The sequence below is a fragment of the Orcinus orca genome, chromosome 19 (assembly GCF_937001465.1).
Source record: "Orcinus orca chromosome 19, mOrcOrc1.1, whole genome shotgun sequence".
NCBI classification, from domain to species: Eukaryota; Metazoa; Chordata; class Mammalia; order Artiodactyla; family Delphinidae; genus Orcinus; species Orcinus orca.
The window spans coordinates 58357536-58379087 of NC_064577.1; the positions used below are offsets into that span (position 1 = coordinate 58357536).

A 21552-nucleotide genomic window follows, 5' to 3' on the forward strand; every position below is an offset into this window, starting at 1 on the left:
TCCTGGGCTTTTCTTGTTGGAAGATTTTCAATTACAGTTTCAATTTCAGTGCTTGTGATTGGTCTGTTTATATTTTCTATTTCTTCCTGGTTCAGTCTTGGATGGTTGTGCTTTTCTAAGACTGTGTCCATTTCTTCCAAGTTTTCCATTTTATTGGCATATAGTTGCTTGTAGTAATCTCTCATCATCCTTTATATTTCTGCAGTGTCAGTTGTTCCTTCTCCTTTTTCATTTCTAATTCTATTGATTTGAGTCTTCTCCCTTTTTTTCTTGATGAGTCTGGCTAATGGTTTTTCAATTTTGTTTATCTTCTTTGTTTCAATTTTTCAATTTTGTTTATCTTCTCAAAGAACGGTTTTTAGTTTTATTGATATTTATTTTTCATTTATTTCTGCAGTGATCTTTATGATTTCTTTCCTTCTGGTAACTTTGGGTTTTTTCTGTTCTTCATTCTCTAATTGCTTTAGGTGTAAGTTTAGGTTTTTTATTTTAGATGTGTCTTGTTACTTGAGGAAGGATTGTATTGATATAAACTTCCCTCTTAGAACTGCTTTTGCTACATCCCATAGGTTTTGGGTCATTGTGTTTTCATTGTCATTTGTTTCTAGGAATTTTCTGATTTCCTCTTTGATTTCTTCACTGATCTCTTGTTTATTAAGTAGTGTATTCTTTATCCTCCATGTGTTTGTATTTTTTACATATATTTTCCTGTAATTGATATCTAGTCTCAAAGTGTTGTGGTCAGAAAAAATACTTGATACAATTTCAATTTTCTTAATTTTAGCTTTTGTCACATGCTTGAGGCAAGCATCCCATGAATGAGGGAGCCAGGGCTTGATCCCACATGTCTCTGACTCTAAAGCCTGTACTTTTAACCACTGGGAATTATTTGATTGCACAACCGATTACCTAACAATGCTTTCTTCAAATATGAGTCGATAGCCTAGTAACCCCCCAGAGTGCTTGGGATTACTTATATTAGTCAGGGTTCTCCAGAGACACAGAATTAATACAATGAGTATATACATGTAGAAAGAGATTTATTTAAGGAATTGCCTCATTTGATTATGGAGGCTGCACATCCGTAATCTGTAGGATGTGCTGGCAGGCTGAAGATCCAAGAAACAGTTGATACTGTAGTTCAGGTCCTAAGGTCAATTACTGCAGAATTACTTCTTGCTCTGGAGAGGCCATTCTTTTTGTTCTATTCAGATTTACAACTGACTGAATGAGGCCCACCCATATTATGAGGGGAACTCTGCTTTATTCAAAGCCCACTGAATTAAACGTTTATCTCATTCAAAACTACCCTCACAGAAATATCCAAAATAATGTTTGGTCAATTATCCAGGCACCATGGCTGAGACAAGTTAACACATAAAATTAACCATCAAATTTACCTTCAAATACCATTTGATTTCTTTACTACATCTTGTTCAAACAGCTCCTAACCAGTTGTGTTGACACCACACATAACAAGTTGATATATGTAATTATATAGTATATATATATATTTTTTCTATATTATATAATTTAAAAAGTCAGTAATATTAAAATTGTTCTCCAAATGTCAATCTTATGGAAGGAGAGCCAGTTTGTAATAATGCATATCTGTTATAGGATAAATCCAAGGAGAAACAGACCAAGACACAGATTAATCAAACTATCAAAAATTAAATACAAAGAAAAAATATTAAAAGCAACAAGGGAAAAACAACAAATAGCACAAAAAGGAATCGCCATAAGGTTAACAGCTGATCTTTCAGCAGAAACTCTGCAAGCCAGAAGGGAGTGGCAGGCCATATTTAAAGTGATGAAAGGGAAAAACCTACAACAAAGATTACTCTACCCAGCAAGGATCTCATTCAGATTTGATGGAGAAATTAAAAGCTTTACAGACAAGCAAAAGCTTAGAGAATTCAGCATCACCAAACCAGCTTTACAACAAATGCTAAAGGAACTTCTCTAGGCAAGAAACACAAGAGAAGGAAAAGACCTACAATAACAAACCCAAAACAATTAAGAAAATGGTAATAGGAACATACATATTGATAATTCACTTTAATGTAAATGGATTAAATGCTCCAACCAAAAGACATAGACTGGCTGAATGCATAGAAAAACCAGACCCATATATATGCTGCCTACAAGAGACCCACTTCAGACCTAGGGACACATACAGACTGAAAGTGAGGGGATAGAAAAAGATATTCCATGGAAATGGAAATCAAGAGATAGCTGGAGTAGCAATTCTCATACCATACAAAATAGACTTTAAAACAAAGACTGTTACAAGAGACAAAGAAGGACACTACATAATGATCAAGGGATCAGTCCAAGAAGAAAATATAATAATTATAAACATTTATGCACCCAAAATAGGAGCACCTCAATACGTAAGGCAAATGCTAACAGCCATAAAAGGGGAAATCTACAGTAACAAAATCATAGTAGGGGACTTTAAAACCCCACGTTCACCAGTTGACAGATCATCCAAAATGAAAATAAATAAGGAAACACAAGGTTTTTGGTTGTTTTTTTTTGTTTTTGTTTTGTTTTGTTTTGTTTTGTTTGCACTATGCGGGCCTCTCACTCTTGTGGCCTCTCCCATTGTGGAGCACAGGATCTGGACGCGCAGGCTCAGCAGCCATGGCTCATGGGCCCAGCTACTCCGCGGCATGTGGGATATTCCCGGACCAGGGCACAAACTCGTGTCCCCTGAATCGGCAGGCAGACTCTCAACCACTGCACCATCAGAGAAACCCCAGGAAACACAATCTTTAAATGATACATTAAACAAGGTAGACTTAATTGATATTTATAGGACATTCCATCCAAAAACAACAGAATATGCTTTCTTCTCAAGTGCTTATGGAACATCCTGCAGGACAGATCATGTCTTGGGTCACAAATCAAGTCTTGGTAAAATTTTAAAAAATGAAACTGTATCAAGTGTCTTTTCTGACCACAACACTTTGAGACTAGATATCAATTACAGGAAAACATCTGCAAAAAATAAAAATACATAGAGGCTAAAAAATACACTACTTAATAACCAAGAGATCAGTGAAGAAATCAAAGAGGAAATCAGAAAATACCTAGAAACAAATGACAATTGAAAACACAATGACCTAAAACTTATGAGATGCAGCAAAAGCAGTTCTAAGTGGGAAGTTTATAGCAATACAATCCTTCCTCAAGAAACAAGAAAAATCTAAAATAAAACACCTAACCTTACACCTAAAGCAATTAGAAAACAAAGAAGAGCAAAACCCCAAATTTAGCAGAAGGAAAGAAATCATAAAGATTAGATCAAAAATAAATGAAAAAGAAAATAACAAAGCTCAATAAAACTAAAATCTGGTTCTTTGAGAAGATAAACAAAATTGATAAACCATTAGCCAGACTCATCAAGAAAAAAAAGAGAGAAGACACAAATCAATAGAATTAGAAATGAAAAAGGAGAAGTAACAACTGACACTGCAGAAATACAAAGAATCATGAGAGTTTACTACAAGCAGCTATATGCCAATAAAATGGACAACCTGGAAGAAATGGACAACTTCTTAGAAAAGCACAACATTCCAAGACTGAACCAGGAAGAAATAGAAAATATAAACAGACCAATCCAAGCACTGAAATTGGAAATGTGATTAAAAATCTTCCAACAGACAAAAGTCTAGGACCAGATGGTTTCACAGGCGAATTCTATCAAACATTTAGAGAAGAGCTAACACCTATCCTTCGCAAACTCTTCCAAAATATAGCAGAGGGAGGAACAGTCTCAAACTCATTCTATGAGCCCACCATCACCCTGATACCAAAGCCAGACAAAGATGTAACAAAGAAAGAAAACTACAGGCCAATATCACTGATGAACAGAGATGCAAAAATCGTCAACAAAATACTAGCAAACAGAATCCAACAGCACACCGAAAGGATCATACACCATGATCAAGTGGGGTTTATCCCAGGAATGCAAGAATACTTCAATATATGCAAATCAATCAATGTGATAACCATAAAAACAAATTGAAGGATAAAGACTATATGATCATCTCAATAGATGAAGAAAAAGCTTTTGACAAAATTCAACACCAAATTATGATAAAAACCCTCCAGATAGTAGGCATCGAGGGAACTTACCTCAACATAATAAAGGCCATATATGACAAACCCACAGCCAACATCGTCCTCCATGGCGAAAAACTGAAACCATTTCCACTAAGATAAGGAACAAGACAAGGTTGCCCACTCTCACCACTATTATTCACAATAGTTTGGAAGTTTTAGCCACAGCAAGCAGAGAAGAATAAGAAATAAAAGAATCCAAATCAGAAAAGAATAATTAAAACTGTCACTGTTTGCAAATGACATGATACTCTACATAGAGAATCCTAAAGATAGTACCAGAAAACTACTAGAGCTAATCAATGAATTTGGTAAAATAGCAGGATACAAAATTAATGCATAGAAATCTCTTGCATTTGTATACACTAATGATGAAAAATCTGAAAGAGAAATTAAGGAAACACTCACATTTACCATTCCAACAGAAAGAATAAAATACCTAGGAATAAACCTACCTAAGGAGACAAAAGACCTGTATGCAGAAAATTATAAGACACTGATGAATGATTAAAGATGATACAAACTGATGGAGAGATATACTGTGTTCTTGGATTGGAAGAATCAACATTGTCAAAATGACTCTACTATCGAAAGCAATCTACAAATTCAATGCAATCCCTATCTATATACCACTGGCATTTTTCACAGAACTAGAACAAAAATCTCACAATTTGTATGGAAACACAAAAGACCCCAAATAGCCAAAGAAATCTTGAGAAGGAAAAATGGAGCCAGAGGAAACAGGCTCCCTGACCTCAGACTATATTACAAAGCTACAGTAATCAAGACAGTATGGTACTTGCACAAAAACAGGAATACAGATCAATGGAACAGGATAGAAAGCCCAGACATAAACCCATGCACATATGGTCCCCTTATTTTTGATAAAGGAGGCAAGAATATACAGTTGAGAAAAGACAGCCTCTTCAATAAGTGGTGCTAGGAAATCTGGACAGCTACATGTAAAAGAATGAAATTAGAACATTCCCTAACACCATACACAAAAATAAACTCAAAATGGATTAAAGACCTGAATGTAATACCAGACACTATCAAACTCTTAGAGGAAAGTATAGGCAGAACTCTCTATGACATAAATCACAGCAATGTCCTTTTTGACCCACCTCCTAGAGAAATGGAAATAAAAACAAAAATAAACAAATGGGACCTAATGAAAATTAAAAGCTTTTGCACAGCAAAGGAAATCATAAACAAGATGAAAAGACAACCCTCCAAATGGGAGAAAATATTTGCAAATGAAGCAATGGACAAAGGATTAATCTCCAAATTTACAAGCAGTTCATAAAACTCAATATCAAAAAAACAAACAACCCAATCGAAAAATGGGCAGCAGACCTAAACAGACATTTCTCTAAAGAAGATATATAGATTGCCAACAAACACACGGAGGATTGCTCAACATCACTAATCATTTGAGAAATGCAAATGAAAACTACAATGAGGTATCACCTCTCACCTGTCAGAATGGCCATCATCAAAAAATCTACAAACAATAATTGCTTCAGAGGGTGTGGAGAAGAGGGAACCTTTTTGCACTGTTGGTGGGAATGTAAATTGATGCAGCCACTCTGGAGAACAGTATGATGGTTCCTTAAAAAACTAAAAATAAAACTACCTTATGACCCAGCAATCCCACTACTGGGCATATACCCTGAGAAAACCATAATTCAAAAAGAGTCATGTAGCAAAATGTTCTTTGCAGCTCTATTTACAATAGCCAGGACATGGAAACAACCTAAGTGTCCATCTACAGATGAATGGATAAAGAAAATGTGTCACATATATACAATGGAATATTACTTAGCCATAAAAAGAAATGAAATTGAGTTATTTTTAGTGAGGTGGATGGACCCAGAATCTGTCATACAGAGTGAAGTAAGTCAGAAAGAGAAAAACAAATACTGTATCCTAACACATATATATGGAATCTTAAAAAGAAAAAAAAATAGTTATGAAGAACCTAGAGGCAGGAAGGAATAAATAGAGAATTGACTTGAAGACACAGGGAGGGTGATGGGTAAGCTGGGACAAAGTGAGAGAGTGGCATGGACTTATATATACTACCAAATGTAAAATAGATAGCTAATGGGAAACAACTGCATAGCACAGGGAGATCAGCTCGGTAGTGCTTTGTGACCACCTAGAGGGGTGGGATAGGGAGGGTGGGAGGGAGAAGCAAGAGGGAGGAAATTTGAGGATATATGTATATGTATAGCTGATTCACTTTGTTATTAAACAGAAACTGACACACCATTGTAAAACAATTATACTCCAATAAAGATGTTAAAATAAATGAAAACCATTGAACAAAATTATTTTCCGTGGGAAAAAAAAATCATTAGACTTGGAATCAGGAGACCTGGGTTTGCCACCACTGCTAGCTGTATGATTCTAGACAAGTCACTGAGCATTCACAGACCACTCTTACTTCTCCCACTTACATAGGCATCGTATCTCTCATCTCATTTTGTAGTGAATTAAAATAAAACAAAAAGGACAAGTGTGAGGCAGCCATAGGCAACCTGGATATCCCCTGCAGCTTCATCGTCTCCATTCAGTTCTGTTTCCTGGTCTACATAATACAACTTTTTCCAACATGCTGCACACCAAAGTAGTTCATTGGAAACACTGTAATTAGCATTACAGGTAAAATGACGCTGCTGCAGTGTTAATTACTTCAGTGCAGGTGTACCATCAGATATCATACATAATACTGTCAAGCTTTTTTTAAAAAAAATTAAAGTGCAACAAACCATACCCTGGTTACACAGCTTTTTTTGATTAATATAAATTAATGTTATTTCAATGTCTGGGGGAAGGGTGGGGGAATAGGTGTATTGCCTCTAATTGTGAGAACACATACGCAAATGGTAGAATTTCATATGGATTCCCCATAACTTCCTTCTCCCACTCTGTTGTCTTCATAATGGAGATTGTAAGCTCCATGAGGGCAGGGACCATGCCTGGTTTTACTCACCACACTATCCTCAGCTCCTAGCACACAGTCAGATGAATGAATGAAGATAGAGCCATGGAAGTAGAAGGAGTATGGAAGTATGGAGTGGAAGAACTAGAAAGCACTGGTTTATTCCTGATTACCCTGGTTTCATGTTTGCTTCATGGCCTTCAAAATGATCTTGGATGCTTCCCACAACTGGAGCTTTAAAATCCAAAATGAGAGACAAGTGAATCATCACAATGCAGAAGTCGGTACAAGTTCTTCATTGTGACTTTTAGAAAGCAACACTATATTCCACTGGGCTATGGGAAGTGGGTAAGATCAACACAGGTCCTGCAAGGTCAGCTAGGCACCCATTTTCAAAAGTAAATGAAGGAAAAGAATGAAAATGTTTGACCATTAAATGTATTAATTCTCACAACAAACTCATGAGGGAATTTTTTCCAATTTTTACGTGTGTAAAGTACACATCTTAACCATTTTTACTTAAACAGTTCAGCAGTATTAAGTACAACCACCGTCCATCTCCAGAATTTTTTTCATCTTGCAAAACTGTAACTCTATGCCCATTAAACAATAACTCCCATTCCTCTCTGCACCCCACCGCTGGCAGCTACCATTCTACTTTCTATCTTTATGATTTTGACTACTCTAGGACTTCATGTAAGTGGAATCAATAAGTAATTACTGATAAGGAGGGATTTATCTCTATCATTCTCATATTCATTCTCTATAAGCCTTATAGTTTTTTATTCCTCATTTTCATAGGGGAAATTGTCTTATCTCTATTTTACAGTTAAGAAAACTGAGGCTTCAGGTAATTAACTGAACTACTCAAGGTCACCAAGAGGCAGACTAGGAATCTTTTGACTCAAGAGTCCTTTATTCTTCTCTCTACTGTGTGCCATTGTGTTAATTACTGGGGAAATGCAGACAAGCATAGGACATGGTCCCTGCCTTGCTTCAATGGGCAACAATTTTCTTAGGAACATTAGACAGACACATTGAGAGGATTTTTAGAAGTACGGGGAAGCCTGATATACTTGCTCATTGGAACAGAGCACATATCCTATAAGAATTTGAAGCAGCTCCTGTTATGCAGCCTTGCATACTATAGGGGCCCATGGATGTTGCTTGTTGAATTAATGCAATTTGAAGAGAATTTGAGATCCAGCCCTGCTCTGTGGGATCTACACTCCACAGCAAATGGATTTTGCATTAGATAATAAGCACTGTAATAATGTATACACAGTCTGACCCAGAGTTTGCCTAATGAAATATCTGCACTAGTAAAAATGTTTATCCATAACGATGTTCATTGCAGTATTTTTTTTTAATTGAGTGAAAGATTCTTTAAATTGTGTAGTGCTTTACAATTTTCAAAAGTTTCACAAAGATGATTTAATATAATCCCATGTTAACCCTTTTTTTCTACTACGCCTAAATTGCTCCTCCCTCCTTCCCACTCCCCACTGGTAACCACTAGTTTGCTCTCTATATCTCATTGCAATATTTTTTAACAATAGTGAAAAAGTGAAAGGGCTATAAAGATTCAATAATAAGTCATATATGTTTACAGTGGAATATTATGAAGCTATTTCAAAGTGATATTGCAAAAGAACAGTTAATAACCTAGAAATATTCATGTGACTAAAAATAATATATATGTACTATATATATATTAATGTATAAATATGTAACAAATATATTAAATATATTATATGTGTGTTGTGTATAATATATTAAATATATAAATTTATATATATTAAATTATTATATATAATATATATATATAAAATCATATACCCTTGTATGTGAAAAGCATTTATTATCACACATATAAAATGATCCCATTAAAATATAGATATATACGGTTATGAGTGTGAAAAGTTATACACCAAAATATTAGTGGTGATTATTGGTTTACTGTAGAATTTTGGCTAATTTTTATTTCATTGAGCTGTTCTCTGTCTTCCTACCCATGTATAATACCTGTATATTATCTTAATAATTAGAAAAAATAAATTTTGCTTAAAGATGAATGCAGTGTCAAACACAAATCTATCTCTATCATTTTACTGCAAAGAAAGTCATAAATTGGGACAAGAAAAGAAAACAAACTCTCATTATGTCATACTGACTGAATATACATTTATTTGAGACTGGAGAACAGACATAGAGTCTTTGATAGGGATCATTTGGTTGCAAGGAATAGATAATTTAAGAAAAAAATAAATCCCTTTGTAAGATGTAAAGTATCAGAGAAAGTACAGCCCAGGCCTCATGAAGGAACTGGAACAAAGAGATACAAAAGGTTTCTGAAGGTGAAGTTGATATTCTCTCTAATTCTATCTCTGCATGGTTTCCTCTGTCACTCTTGGCATATCTGCTGCTTTCTTCTCTTATTCTGGTATGACTTTCCAGCTGATTAGCAGACTGACTGTCTGAGCCCCAAGTGACTTTCTAGTTCAGCTACTCAACAAAGACTGTCCAGAGCTTCTGTTGATAGTTCCAGAGTCACATGACAGAGAAGATGATTGACTTAGTGTATATCAGTTAGTTTTTGCTCTATAACAAACTATCTCAAAGCTTAGGGACTGAAAACAACCAAATTTTTAGCTCCCCAGTATATGGGAAGCTACGGTCTGTGGGAAATTCTTCTGGCCCAGGCCAGACTAAGACAGTCAACTGGTGGATCAGTCGTGGAATGGCCAGCCTAGGATGGCTTCTCCTGGGATAGTTCTCCTCACTCTGGATCATCCTCCAGCAGGCTAGCCCAGGCTTGTTTGCATGGTGGTCTCGAGTTTCCAAAAAGGAGTAAGGACACGTGCAAGTCCTCTAGAGGCCTACTCTCAGAATAAGCATGTTGTATCCATTACGTGCTATTGGCCAAAGCAAGTGACAAGGCCAGTACAGATTCAAGGGGTGGAGAAACAGATGGCCCTATCTTGATGGGAACAGCTACAAGGTCACATTGTAAGTAGTGTAGTTACAAGGAGTGGAAGAATTCTAGCCATTTTTGCAATCTGCCAGCGACTCAGGCTGACACAGCCTCCATCTTGTAGCTATACCACATTTACAACTTTCCACATTGCCCCTTGATTGATGAAGCAGGGGAAGAAAGAGACTGGAGAATCTTACATAAGCTTTTCACTGTTTCATTGGTCATGTCCCCTCACAGACCATGGCCAACAGCAGCACATGGGCTCCACCTTATAGCAAGATGGTGCTATAGTGAGTCAGTGGAGTATTTTGGTATTTGAACATTACCTGAGCTCTGCCTCCTGTCAGATCAGCACTGCATTTGATTCTCATAGGAGTGCAAACCCTACTGTGAACTGCACATGTGAGGGATCTAGGTTGTGCACTCCTTATGAGAATCTAATGCCTGATGATCTGAGGTAGAACTGAGGCAGTGATGCTAGCTCTGGGGAGTGGTTGCAAATACAGATTGTCATTAGTAGAGGTTTGATTGAACAGGAACCATAATAAATCAATTGCTTGGAGACTCATATCAAAACCCTATCTGTGAGTGGTAAGTGAAAACAAGCTCAGGACTCCCACTGATTCTGCATTATGGTTAGTTGTATAATTATTTCATTATATATTACAATGTAATAATAATAAAAATAAACTGCATGATAAATGTAATGCACTTGAATCATCCTGAAACATTCACCCCCCAGTCCGTGGGAAAAATTGTCTTCCACGAAACCTGTCCCTGGTGCCAAAATTTTGGGGACCACTGCCTTAAAGGATCCCTAGGGCTGGGCCCAAAGGAGTCAGAGTAAGCAGGTAGAAAATCCAAGTAGCTCAGCAACCCATAGCCCAGAAGCATTCCATCCAGACCCATTCAAAGTCTCCCTTAAGTTTTCAATCTGCTCCTAGAGCTAAGTCAACACAGAAGACTAAGACAATAGACTCACAGGTAGGAATCAGTGTTCTAGAATCAAATGTTGAGAAGTGCTATGGTCGTAATCAACAAAATGAAGCTGAGCGTCAAGTTCAAGAGAAAAGGAGGGAAAGAAACCCCAAGCAGTAAGGTTCAGCGGGCAGGGGCTGAAGCAAGATGGAATAGGAAGTCTGTGAAATGGGAAGCTTATATGAATCTCTTTAGCTTAGCACTGAGGCCACAAACTGCAAGAAAGTATCAGAGCTCTGACTCTTTGCAGTGTCTGGTTGCAGCAGTTAGAGAAGGACCTAAACCAAGACACACCATACTGAATGCTTGAGACTACAAACCTAAGCCTCAGTCTCCCCCTAAGGTTTGTTCCTATTCACTCATTTTAGCTTACTTGTCTCTCTTTTGGCCTTTGTAGCATCTCATCCTTACTAACTGCTCTCTCCAATTTCTCACACCTGAGATTTTAACTTTTGCAGCATCTTTACATTCCAAATATTTATGGTAAGAAGACAAGTTAATTCTTTATAAGTGCAATGTCCAAAATATTAGTCACAGTTGATGAGGTTTCCTTTGAGTTCCTACCTCAGATTCCTAAATGATAATGTGGCTTATGACTCACAGAAAGTACCATAGATGCCAGGTAGGGCAAAAGTGCTCTCTGGGGAGGCTGTCACTCCCTACTCCACATGTGGAATTAGCCTAGTGTCTTCCTATCAAAAGGAAGCAAAAGGCATTGGTCTAAGCACCATGCTGGGTTGAGTGAGAAATTGTGAGAAATGGAAGGAGGAGAGTCTTGTTTGACCTGTTGCTCATTGCCTTGCAGGTCAGTGGGACCATGTACAACACTGGAAGACATGTGTCCCTGCGCCTGGACAAGGAGCACTTGGTCAACGTATCAGGAGGGCCCATGACATACAGCCACCGGCTGGAGGAGGTCCGGCTACACTTTGGTAGTGAGGATAGCCAAGGGTCAGAGCACCTCCTCAACGGACAAGCCTTCTCTGGGGAGGTATGTGAGGTTATTGAAGTACTACGGGTAAGTGCCAATTAATAAGATTTGGTGCTTATTTATATCCAAGGTGTGATGACAGATGGAAAGACTGCTCTTGTATCTATGAAATAAGAAGGTCTGTGCCTACTTTCTCCATCTGTCTTTTGCAAGTTGACATAGAAGTTTATAATGAGCTTCCAGTTTTCCAGGGAAGACCACAGTGAAACTTGATATTTCCTCCTGAGACATTGAGAGACAGCTCTCTTGTGACTAATGCCCTAAGATATCGCCAGATCATTATTTCAATCCTAAACCCTCACCTTACATGTACATCTTCATTTACACCTATCTATGCAATCTATGCAATCAGCCCCCTATATGTCACATATGTTTGCATAGATTCCATAATTCTCCTTTCTGGCAGAATGGGTCTTATTTGCACAAAACTATTACATATAGCGAAATAAATGTCAGGGAACTAAATAGTCTGAGTTTCTGCAGAATGTGCCGCCATTAATGGTGAGTGTCACTGTGTCTATCATCAGCCCAGACAGAACTCAGGCCACATCAGTGAGCCAAACCACACCTTCAGTTATAGGACAAGAGCCACAATTTAAACAAATATCATGTGTGCTATGACATATGACACTTGATAAGCAGGGTGTAGTTAATTTGACCTCTTTTACCTCCCTTATACTTGAGGGTGGTTATCAACTAAAGGTCAGGTGTCCTTATATGCTAAATATCTTGTAACTAGGTTTCTGTTTAAGAGTCCTCAATAACTGATGTCAAGAAGGTCTTCAAATAACAGAAGTATGTATTTCACTATTGGCTTGGTCTTTTTAACATTTTTAATCAAGATCATGTTTAAACGTGGCATTGTTTTTAATATAGTAAGGCCACACACTGAGAAAGAGATCCACAGCTGAATGAGTCCAGTGGCCAGATTTTAATGATCATTCAAAATGCATCAACTGAGAACCTACCTAGGCACTGTGCTAGTTACCAGGGATACGGATATATATATATATATATATATATATATATATATATATAAAGACATAGTTCTTACCACAGAGGAGCTCAAAGAATACTATATTCAAATCATTAAAGTATAATGTCATGCTGTAATGGAGGTGTACAAAGGCCTTGGCCAACTCTAAGGAAGAAGTGACAAATTTTCCTTGAAGCGTGCAGGAGAAGTTTCACAGAGGAGGTGCCCTTTGAACTGGGCTGAGAAGAGAAGCAATGCAGAACAAGTTTCAGAACATCAGCTTTGGCATCAAAGAACCTGAGTTTGTACCTCCTGCTGTGATACACAGTAACTGTGTGACCTTGAGATGGTTACTTGATCCTTCTAAGGCTGAGTTTATATACCTCTCCAGGTTGTTTTGAAAATTAAGTGGGATTAAAGATGTAAGGATCACTAGAAGTACTCAATAGTTGATAGACAACAAAGATAAAGCTGGAAATGAGGAACAGCAAAGTCGCCAAGGTGTGTCAAGGCACTGCGCATGGGGGAAGCTGCACGTGGATTTCATCTGTGGTCTATTAGTAATGGCTGCATAGAGGACCGGGTTGAGCAGGCATATGAGTCTCCTTCCTGAATCTGTAGGGAAAAAAAGCTAGGGATGATTAGGGATGTCTGCCAAAGGGACATGAGAATGTAATGGGAAATTCTGAAGAGTTACAGATCCTGAACTAACATGTAGCAGGGAATATGATGAAAGCAGGGCAAAAACTCATGAACTGAGAATGACTGGGGGACTGCCAGTCTGAATTAGAGACTATTTAAAATTAGATAAACTCTTCCTTTTTAAATACGTTATTTTAAGATTTGTATTCATTTTCTTTGTTGACTGACGTTTATTTGCTGTCATTTCTTTGTTTTTCTCCCCTACTGAACTATTAAATTCCAGTGCCTATCACAATATTGTCTCAGAATAAAAATGAATTTATGAATGAATTTATTAAATGAATGAGTGAAAAAATATAGATGGTTACCAGGCTAAAACCTTTACCTTGTAGAATTTCCTAAAGTTGCTTGTTTCTTCAATATATAATAAGGGTGCTTTGTAACTTGTATATAAACTACAATTTTGGAGTAAATGAGGGCTTCCAAAACCCTTAAGGGAAACATATAACAATTTGATCTTGATGTATTAATTTTCCTAGACCTACCCCGGACCACAGGTATCAGCTGCTCCAAAGAACCTGCATTTTTAAAGCTCCCAGGAGAGTATGAATATTAGGTTTGTGAAGCACTCCCTCAGTAGTACCTTATTAAGTGTTCTCAATGAAAAAAGCATTTAAACAGAGTTGCGAATTAGAATTAACTGGGGAAAATTGCCAAAATATTTACATTTGAATCCTCCGGAAGCAGCTGAATTAGTCTGCAGAGAAGTGGTCCAGGAATGTGCATTTGTAAAAATTTTTGCGAGAGAATTTGGTTAGTGACCACTGTGTCAATTTCAGCTCAGTTTCTGCCTGAATTATCCCAGTTTTCTAAAGAAGGAGGACTTAATCAACAAAGCCATCCTGCACAAAATTTTAAAAGGCGCACCCGAAGTAATTGCCCCCTGGACATGGCAGAGCTGGGGTGCTATCTAGACTAACGGTGTTTGGAGAACAGCTTCCCAAGCAGAGCAGCCACGCACACATCCCCTGCTCCAAGGAAAAATTGACATTCAGCCTCAGCACAAATAGTTACACTTTGCTCTGAGTACACCACATCAGATATATCACATTTCTTTCCGAGCCCCTGAGTATGAGTGGTCTAAAAACTGGTGTGAGTTTAGGTGCAAAAATCCAGAATATTGAAAGCACCAAAACATGTCATGTGGAAAGAGTTGGATAGGCATTGATTTTTGAGATACCTCAAAGATATTGCAGGTTCCAGGCCACTGCAATAAAACGAATATCACAATAAAGCAAGTCACGTGAATTCAGTGCATATCAAAGTTATGTTTATACTATACTACAGTAAGTATGCAATAGCACTATATCTAAAAAAACATTGTGCATACCTTAATTTAAAAATACTTTATTGCTAAAAAATGCTAACCATCATCTGAGTCTTCAGTGAGTCACAGTAGTAACATCAAAGAACTGATCACAGACTACCTTTACAAATGTAATAATAATGAAAACTTTGAAATATTGCAAGAATTACCAAAATATGACACAGAGACACAAGCAAGCAAATGCTATTGGAAAAATGGCACTAAGAGACTTGCTCAATGCAGGGTGGCTGCAAAACTTTAATTTGTAAAGAACACAGTATCTGCACAGTACAAGAAAGTGCAACAAAACAAGGTATGCTTGCATTTAGCCCTGGGAGATCAACTCGGTGATGCTCTGTGACCACCCAGAGGGGTGGGATAGGGAAGGTGGGAGGGAGATGCAAGAGGGAGAGGATATGGGGCTATATGTATACATATAGCTGATTCACTTTATTATACAGCAGAAACTAATGCAACATTGAAAAGCAATTATACTCCAATAAAGATGTTTTAAAATAATTAATTAATAAAAATAAATAAAGGGCTTTAGTGAGCAAGAAGAGTTTAATATCTTCTATGTGGGATGAGAGGAAAACCTAGGGTCAATTGTCCAAAATTCCAGAGAGATGGCAGTCAGCTAAATATATGTTCTAACAATGAGAGTTATCTATCTATGGAATGAGTCTGCCTCTGAAAACAATGAATTCTCATCACGGGAATTATTAAGCATGGAATGGAATTTGAGGACTTCATAAAAGTGACTCATCCTAACAAGCAAGTGAGCTATGGGCTTTATTGTACCTTCTAATGCCAAAACTCTACTCAACCCATGATCTCCTTTGGGAAAATATTTTCCAGATAGATTCTACTAAGGGTTAGCCCCAGTTAAGTAAGTATATTTCATCCATAGATTAACTGTTTATTTTTATTTTAAGCTATTTTCAGAGCTGCCTTTGTTCTCTATTTTGAGCTATCCTCTGAGAGGACCTAGGTAAACACTTCGGCTGCAAAACATTTGTTTATTGTGTTGACAATGAATAATCACATTGCCATCTGCCCCATCTATCATTGCTGATCACGATAAACCAGTTAATGCCGGGCATTTTCCTTGATGCAGTGCAGCGGTCGTTATCTGAAGAGCTGTAGATTAATTGCAGTCTTGTCTAGTGAGGTTATTGTAATTGATGGTCATTATTTGCTTTGTTTTATAAAGCTGTGTGGATGTACCACACAGTCAGCAACTGTGTTTTTATAAAAATTATTCATGTCCTACACAAGAACTCCTGGATGCATTGTCAGGGATTGGTGATAAATGAACATATTCAGAGATTCAAACATCTCGATTTTTTTAAGATGGGAAAATTAACCGTTTTTAATAAGTAAGACATTTAGCTTGCTAATCGTGTCTGAGTGGTTAGATTGATGTCCAATACAAAGTAGGGTATTAATGAAAAGAAAAAAATATATTAACCAGGAAAAAGATAATATTTGAAAAGAATCATGCCCATGGATTAAGTTGCAGTAGTGAGTCTAGATAAGAAGAATCTTTCTTATTTGGGGAAATTGGAAGTATTCATTTTGAAAACCTTCCTTAAGTTCTTCTCTTCAAAGGGTTAAGGGAGTACACTGAGAATTGCACCAGCTACTTCATGGAATACCTGTGGCCAGATTCTCCTGTTTATTTTACCCACTCTTCACATGGCTAGTGTGCTTCTGCTGTGTGCTGAGCTCAAAACCCAGCTCCTGCCCAGAGAAGCATACAGTCTATTGAGGTTTACATATGTTTATAATACAACATAATATGGGTTATACTTGAGGATTGTTCTGGAAAGGGAACTATGAAATAACTCTCTCTGGATTGTATTAAGGAGAGGATGGATGAATAGCTGTGTGACCTGACACAGTTGCTGCTCCCTATGAAGGTTGGGTAGAAATACATCAACTTCTCAAGTCTCAGCCTCTTGAATCTTGATTCTGTTTAAACACATTTGAGGGAGGAAAAAGTCCATAGCTGTTGCTATGTAGATAATATTTGTTTAATTAAAAGGGGAAATAAAAGTCCCATGTAGAATATATGTATTTTTAGTGGCTCTGAATCAGAAGAGAAAACAGTTATCTCAGCGCAAACAACTGAGGCTAAACAACAGAAACTGCAGGCCTTGTCCTTTTCAAGGAATCAGTTATTTGCATCTCTGAGAGACTGGTTTCACCAAAGTAACACAAATTTGTAGGAATAAGCAACTAACACCAAATTGTCCTGAAGTGTGCAAGGGTATGAAAGTGCTGAGGAACACATGACTGAGAACAAGGGCCCCATGAGGCACTGAATAGTTTTGCGGGGAGGTACTCCAGAAATCTAATTAGCACCGTGCAGGAGGCTGGGACCTCCTGGTAGAGATGCTCCGTTGGCACAATTGGGGATTTGAGGGGGAATGAGAATTGGGATATTCAAAAATAACAGATACATGACTAATACACATAGAAGAGCTACTTGAGTGCCATGGGAATGCTGTTCCCTCTACCCTGATTACTAGCTCCACCTTCCTCCCCCTATATCCAGCACAGCCCACTTGGTTTTTCTTTCCAAGTCCCCTTCCTTCCTCCCAGCCAGTCAAGCGTTGCTGCCTCCTTTTGACTTCCAGAGAATCCTGTATATTCATCTACTACAGGAGTCCACAAACTGTAGACTGTAGGCCAAATTCAGCCAAGGAGCTAAGGATGGTTTACATTTTTAAAGGATTGTTTTTTAAAGAGAAGAATATGCAACAGAGACCACATGTGGCTTGCAAAAGCCAAAATATTTACTACCTGGCCTTTTAGAGAAAAATTTTGCTGACCCCAATCGATTAAATTACCCATTGCTATAGATTTATAACTGTTTACTCTCACTTCTGGAACCACATTTCTTGTTGATAGGAATTTTATCTTGATCATTACTGTATTCCCAGAACCTTGTACATTGGCACATGACAGCAGAGTCAATAAATGTTTGCTGAATTAAGGAATAAATAATCTTGGTAATCCCCTCAATGACAGAGACTTTTTGCTATTCATCTTTCTACATCATGCAACTAGCACAGTGCCTAACATACAGTAGGTGCTTCTTAATTGATGTTTGTGGAATTAATCAATCAATCACTGAATAAATAACTTACTCTACTATTGGTGTTTTAGTAATTGGAACTTTATAGGCTTTTTTCCCTGGAATTTTGGGTGTGTTGCATTCATTACTATATGGGGATTATTATATATATAGCCTCATTTAAATTGAAGTGTTTTAATAAAGGCTGTCCAAAGCATCAAATTCCATTAGAAACTGGAAGAAAGAAAGAGTGATTTAGTTCACAGTAACCACTAAGAGAAGTTCTGGGCTTTCTCTGAGAAAGAGGTATGCTTTGAGGCGAGGTACTCACCTAGCCCTATTCTAAATGTGGTAAAGAACAGAAAGGGATTGAACAATTAAGTGTCACCTTGGAGGAAGTTTATTTCCATTGGAGGGACAAGGCACGGACTTGAATCAATTACTGTGCAGTGCAATCCAGAACTTATTCAGTCACACCCATAGGTGGCTACGGAATTTCACTGCTAATACCCAGTCACTGTTTACATGCTTTGTGATTTTCTTTCATTCATTCATTTAGTTAACAAATATTAATTGAGAGCCTACCATGTGCTACAGTGAATTAAATTGGTAAAAATCCTACCTGTAAGGTAATTAAGTCTAGTGGGGGTAGACAAATAATAAATAACATAATAAATGAGTAAATTTCTATGGTAAGTTAGAGTATGATAAATGCTATGGGAAAAGAAATAGATCAGAGTAAGGGGGATCAGAGGATGAGGAGTGGAGGTAGTGAGTTACAAGTGTAAATATGGTGGTCAGTGTAGACCTTATTGAGAGCATGACATTTGTGAGTTTGCCATAGGGATGTCTAGGGAAAGGACATTCTAGGCATGGGCAACAACCAATTCCATAGCTTTGAAGTGGGAGAAAGCTTGAGTGTTCTAGGAAGACCAGGAGCTCACCTGTAAGTGATCAAGTGTGAGAGGTCAGAGAGAGAAGAGTAGGGCCGGGAGCTGCTGCAGATCATTACCCCTTTGCATGGATTTTGTATGGACTTTGGCTTTTACTTTGAATGAATTCCAAAGCACATTGACATAAATTCTCTGATTTAATCACTAAACACCAGCTCAGTGAGGTTACCCTTAGTATTATCCCCTTTATACCTGGGGAAACTAAGGCCCAAGACCATCCTGACAATAAGTGATTGAGGCTGAATTTAATTCAGGTCTTCTGATACATAACATTGCTTACCATAGGCTAATGTTTATCCATAAACCCCACAATAATCATTGTTCACCTACTCTGGGCCCTAGTCCAGTGGGGAAATTCAAAGACCTGTAAGCTGCAGGGCCCGCCTTTAAGGAGCCTTCAATCTAGTGGAAGATCCCATCTTCCCAAACAGACTGTTAACTCCCTGCAGCTACAGAGTAGGTTGTGCTTTTTAATATAACATACATGTGATAGGCACTTGGTAGATTGAATGAGTAAATGAATATCATTTAAAAGACTGTAGCTTTCAGAGTCTAAATTATGCCCAGTATATCATAAACTAAATTCTGTTGTCATAATGACAAACCTAATAAAGTCGATGGCATTATTAACAGAAGTTCTAAGTGTTAATGTCAAATTATTTACAAACATAAGGTAAGTGAATTTTCAGTGTACCTGGGAGGAGTATTGGAACAATTGATAACTGGTGTGCTAGAAAAATTCATTTAGATTCCTCGTTTCAACCCTGGAATTACTCCCAGGATCAGATCAGGGAACTTGTCTTTGCCAATACTAGAAGCCAAAGCTCTGGAATCCAGGAACCAGTCCCACTCAGAGTGAACAAACTGACCTTTAAGAAGTAAAGCAAACAGAGGCCTAGTAGTAGAGCAGATTATGATGATAGCAGCAAACAGATGATGACTCTGATCTAAGGATATGCACTTTTCCCTTTGGACATTTTTATAATTTCTTCTGGAAAAGGACAGCTCAGTCCAGTCAGCAGCTTCCTGGATTACCATTTTAGATGAACACTTTGGGGCTGCCTAAGAGAGAAGTCATTGCATTTGAAGACAAATTGTTGAGATCAGCTCATTATCCCATTGATTCCATCCCAACCTGTATCGTAACTCTGATCTGGTCCTGCCAGGGTGGCATTATAACAGCCACCATCTTCCTTTACTTGATTTTTATCTCCCCCCTTGGTGTCCGTCTAAAGCAGGGAAGGAGGTATTATATTACAAAGAAAATATTAAAGACAGTCATTAACTGGGACTTGATCAGGGTTCAGTAGAACCTAACTGTCATCATAGAGATGATCACTGTTATGACTCTACAGATGTTGAATGGGATCTTCTTTTATTTAATAACCAGTGACACTGCAGTTAGAGGATGGGTACTGCTTCTAAGACTTCTGTGAACCAGCAACTGGTGAACAGTTAAGCTGGTACAGTTGAAATGATTAGCGGTACATTTTTTTATCCATTTCCAAAGCTACTGGAATAAAGTCAATTGGAAAAGAAAATGTAAAGTAAAAAATGACTTGTTCACTACTAATCTGACCACATCAATGTTCATTAAAATTTCTAGAATTTCCGGGACTTCACTTGTGTTCCAGTGGTAAAGAATCTGCTTTACAATGCAGGGGATGAGGGTTTGATCCCTGGTCAGGGAACTAAGATCCCACATGCCGCCGGGCAAATAAGCTTGCTCACCACAACTACTGACTTGTGGTCCTCAACTAGAGAGCATGCGTGCTGCAAACTACAGAGCCCACATGCTCTGAAACCTGCGTGACACAACTACAGAGCCCACGCACCCTGGAGCCCACAGGACACAACTAAAGAGAAGCCCACACACTGCAACAAGGAGCCTGTGCCGCATCAAAAGATCCCGCATGTCTCAGTGAAGATCCCATGTGCCGCAACTAAGACCAGACGCAGCCAAAAATAAATATAATAAAGAAATAAATAATAAAATAAGATCTTAAAAAAAAACTTAATTAAAAAATTTTTTGTAGAGTTTCCTCCAAAGATCACATCTCCACTTCAAGATACAGACCTGCTTTTAGAAAGAAGTCTGCGCAAAGCCTCCATCTAAAGTATCAGTGTTAGAGACCCCACTGAGGTCATTTCTTCCCACTGACTTACATACAAAGGGAAAATTAGAGCCAGGAAGGACAAGAGACCTTCCTGGAGTCACCGAGATTCAGTGGCAGAATTAGGACCAGAACCCAAGTTTCCTGACTCTTACTTTGGGATTTAAAATTTTCTAAATAAAAATTGTATTATTATATCAAATCCCAACACTCAAAAGACCAGTTTACATCATCTGGTTTTTGTTGCCCAGTAGAGCAGGTGTAGTCTGATATTCAGGTTTCCTGCCTTAGTGAGCAGAACCCCATCACAAGGGCATTTAGACAATCAGCCTCAAAAAGGCAAAGACATTGACAGATTATTTCACAAACATGAGCAATCTTGAGTGTCCAACAAA

General features: G+C 37.8%; 1 protein-coding gene across 2 annotated transcripts in view; it reads left to right on the plus strand.

Annotated features, from left to right (window-relative positions):
- Positions 1 to 21552, plus strand: part of CA10 (carbonic anhydrase 10) — a 622326-nt gene that overhangs the window by 499361 nt on the left and 101413 nt on the right. The window contains exon 4 of one of the 2 annotated variants that reach the window (XM_004271808.2): positions 11839 to 12024. The exons of the other annotated variant lie outside the window; for it this stretch is intronic. Within the exon in view, the coding sequence (XP_004271856.1) occupies positions 11839 to 12024 (186 nt within the window). The remainder of the gene's footprint in view (positions 1 to 11838; positions 12025 to 21552) is intronic. 2 annotated transcript variants of the gene reach the window in all.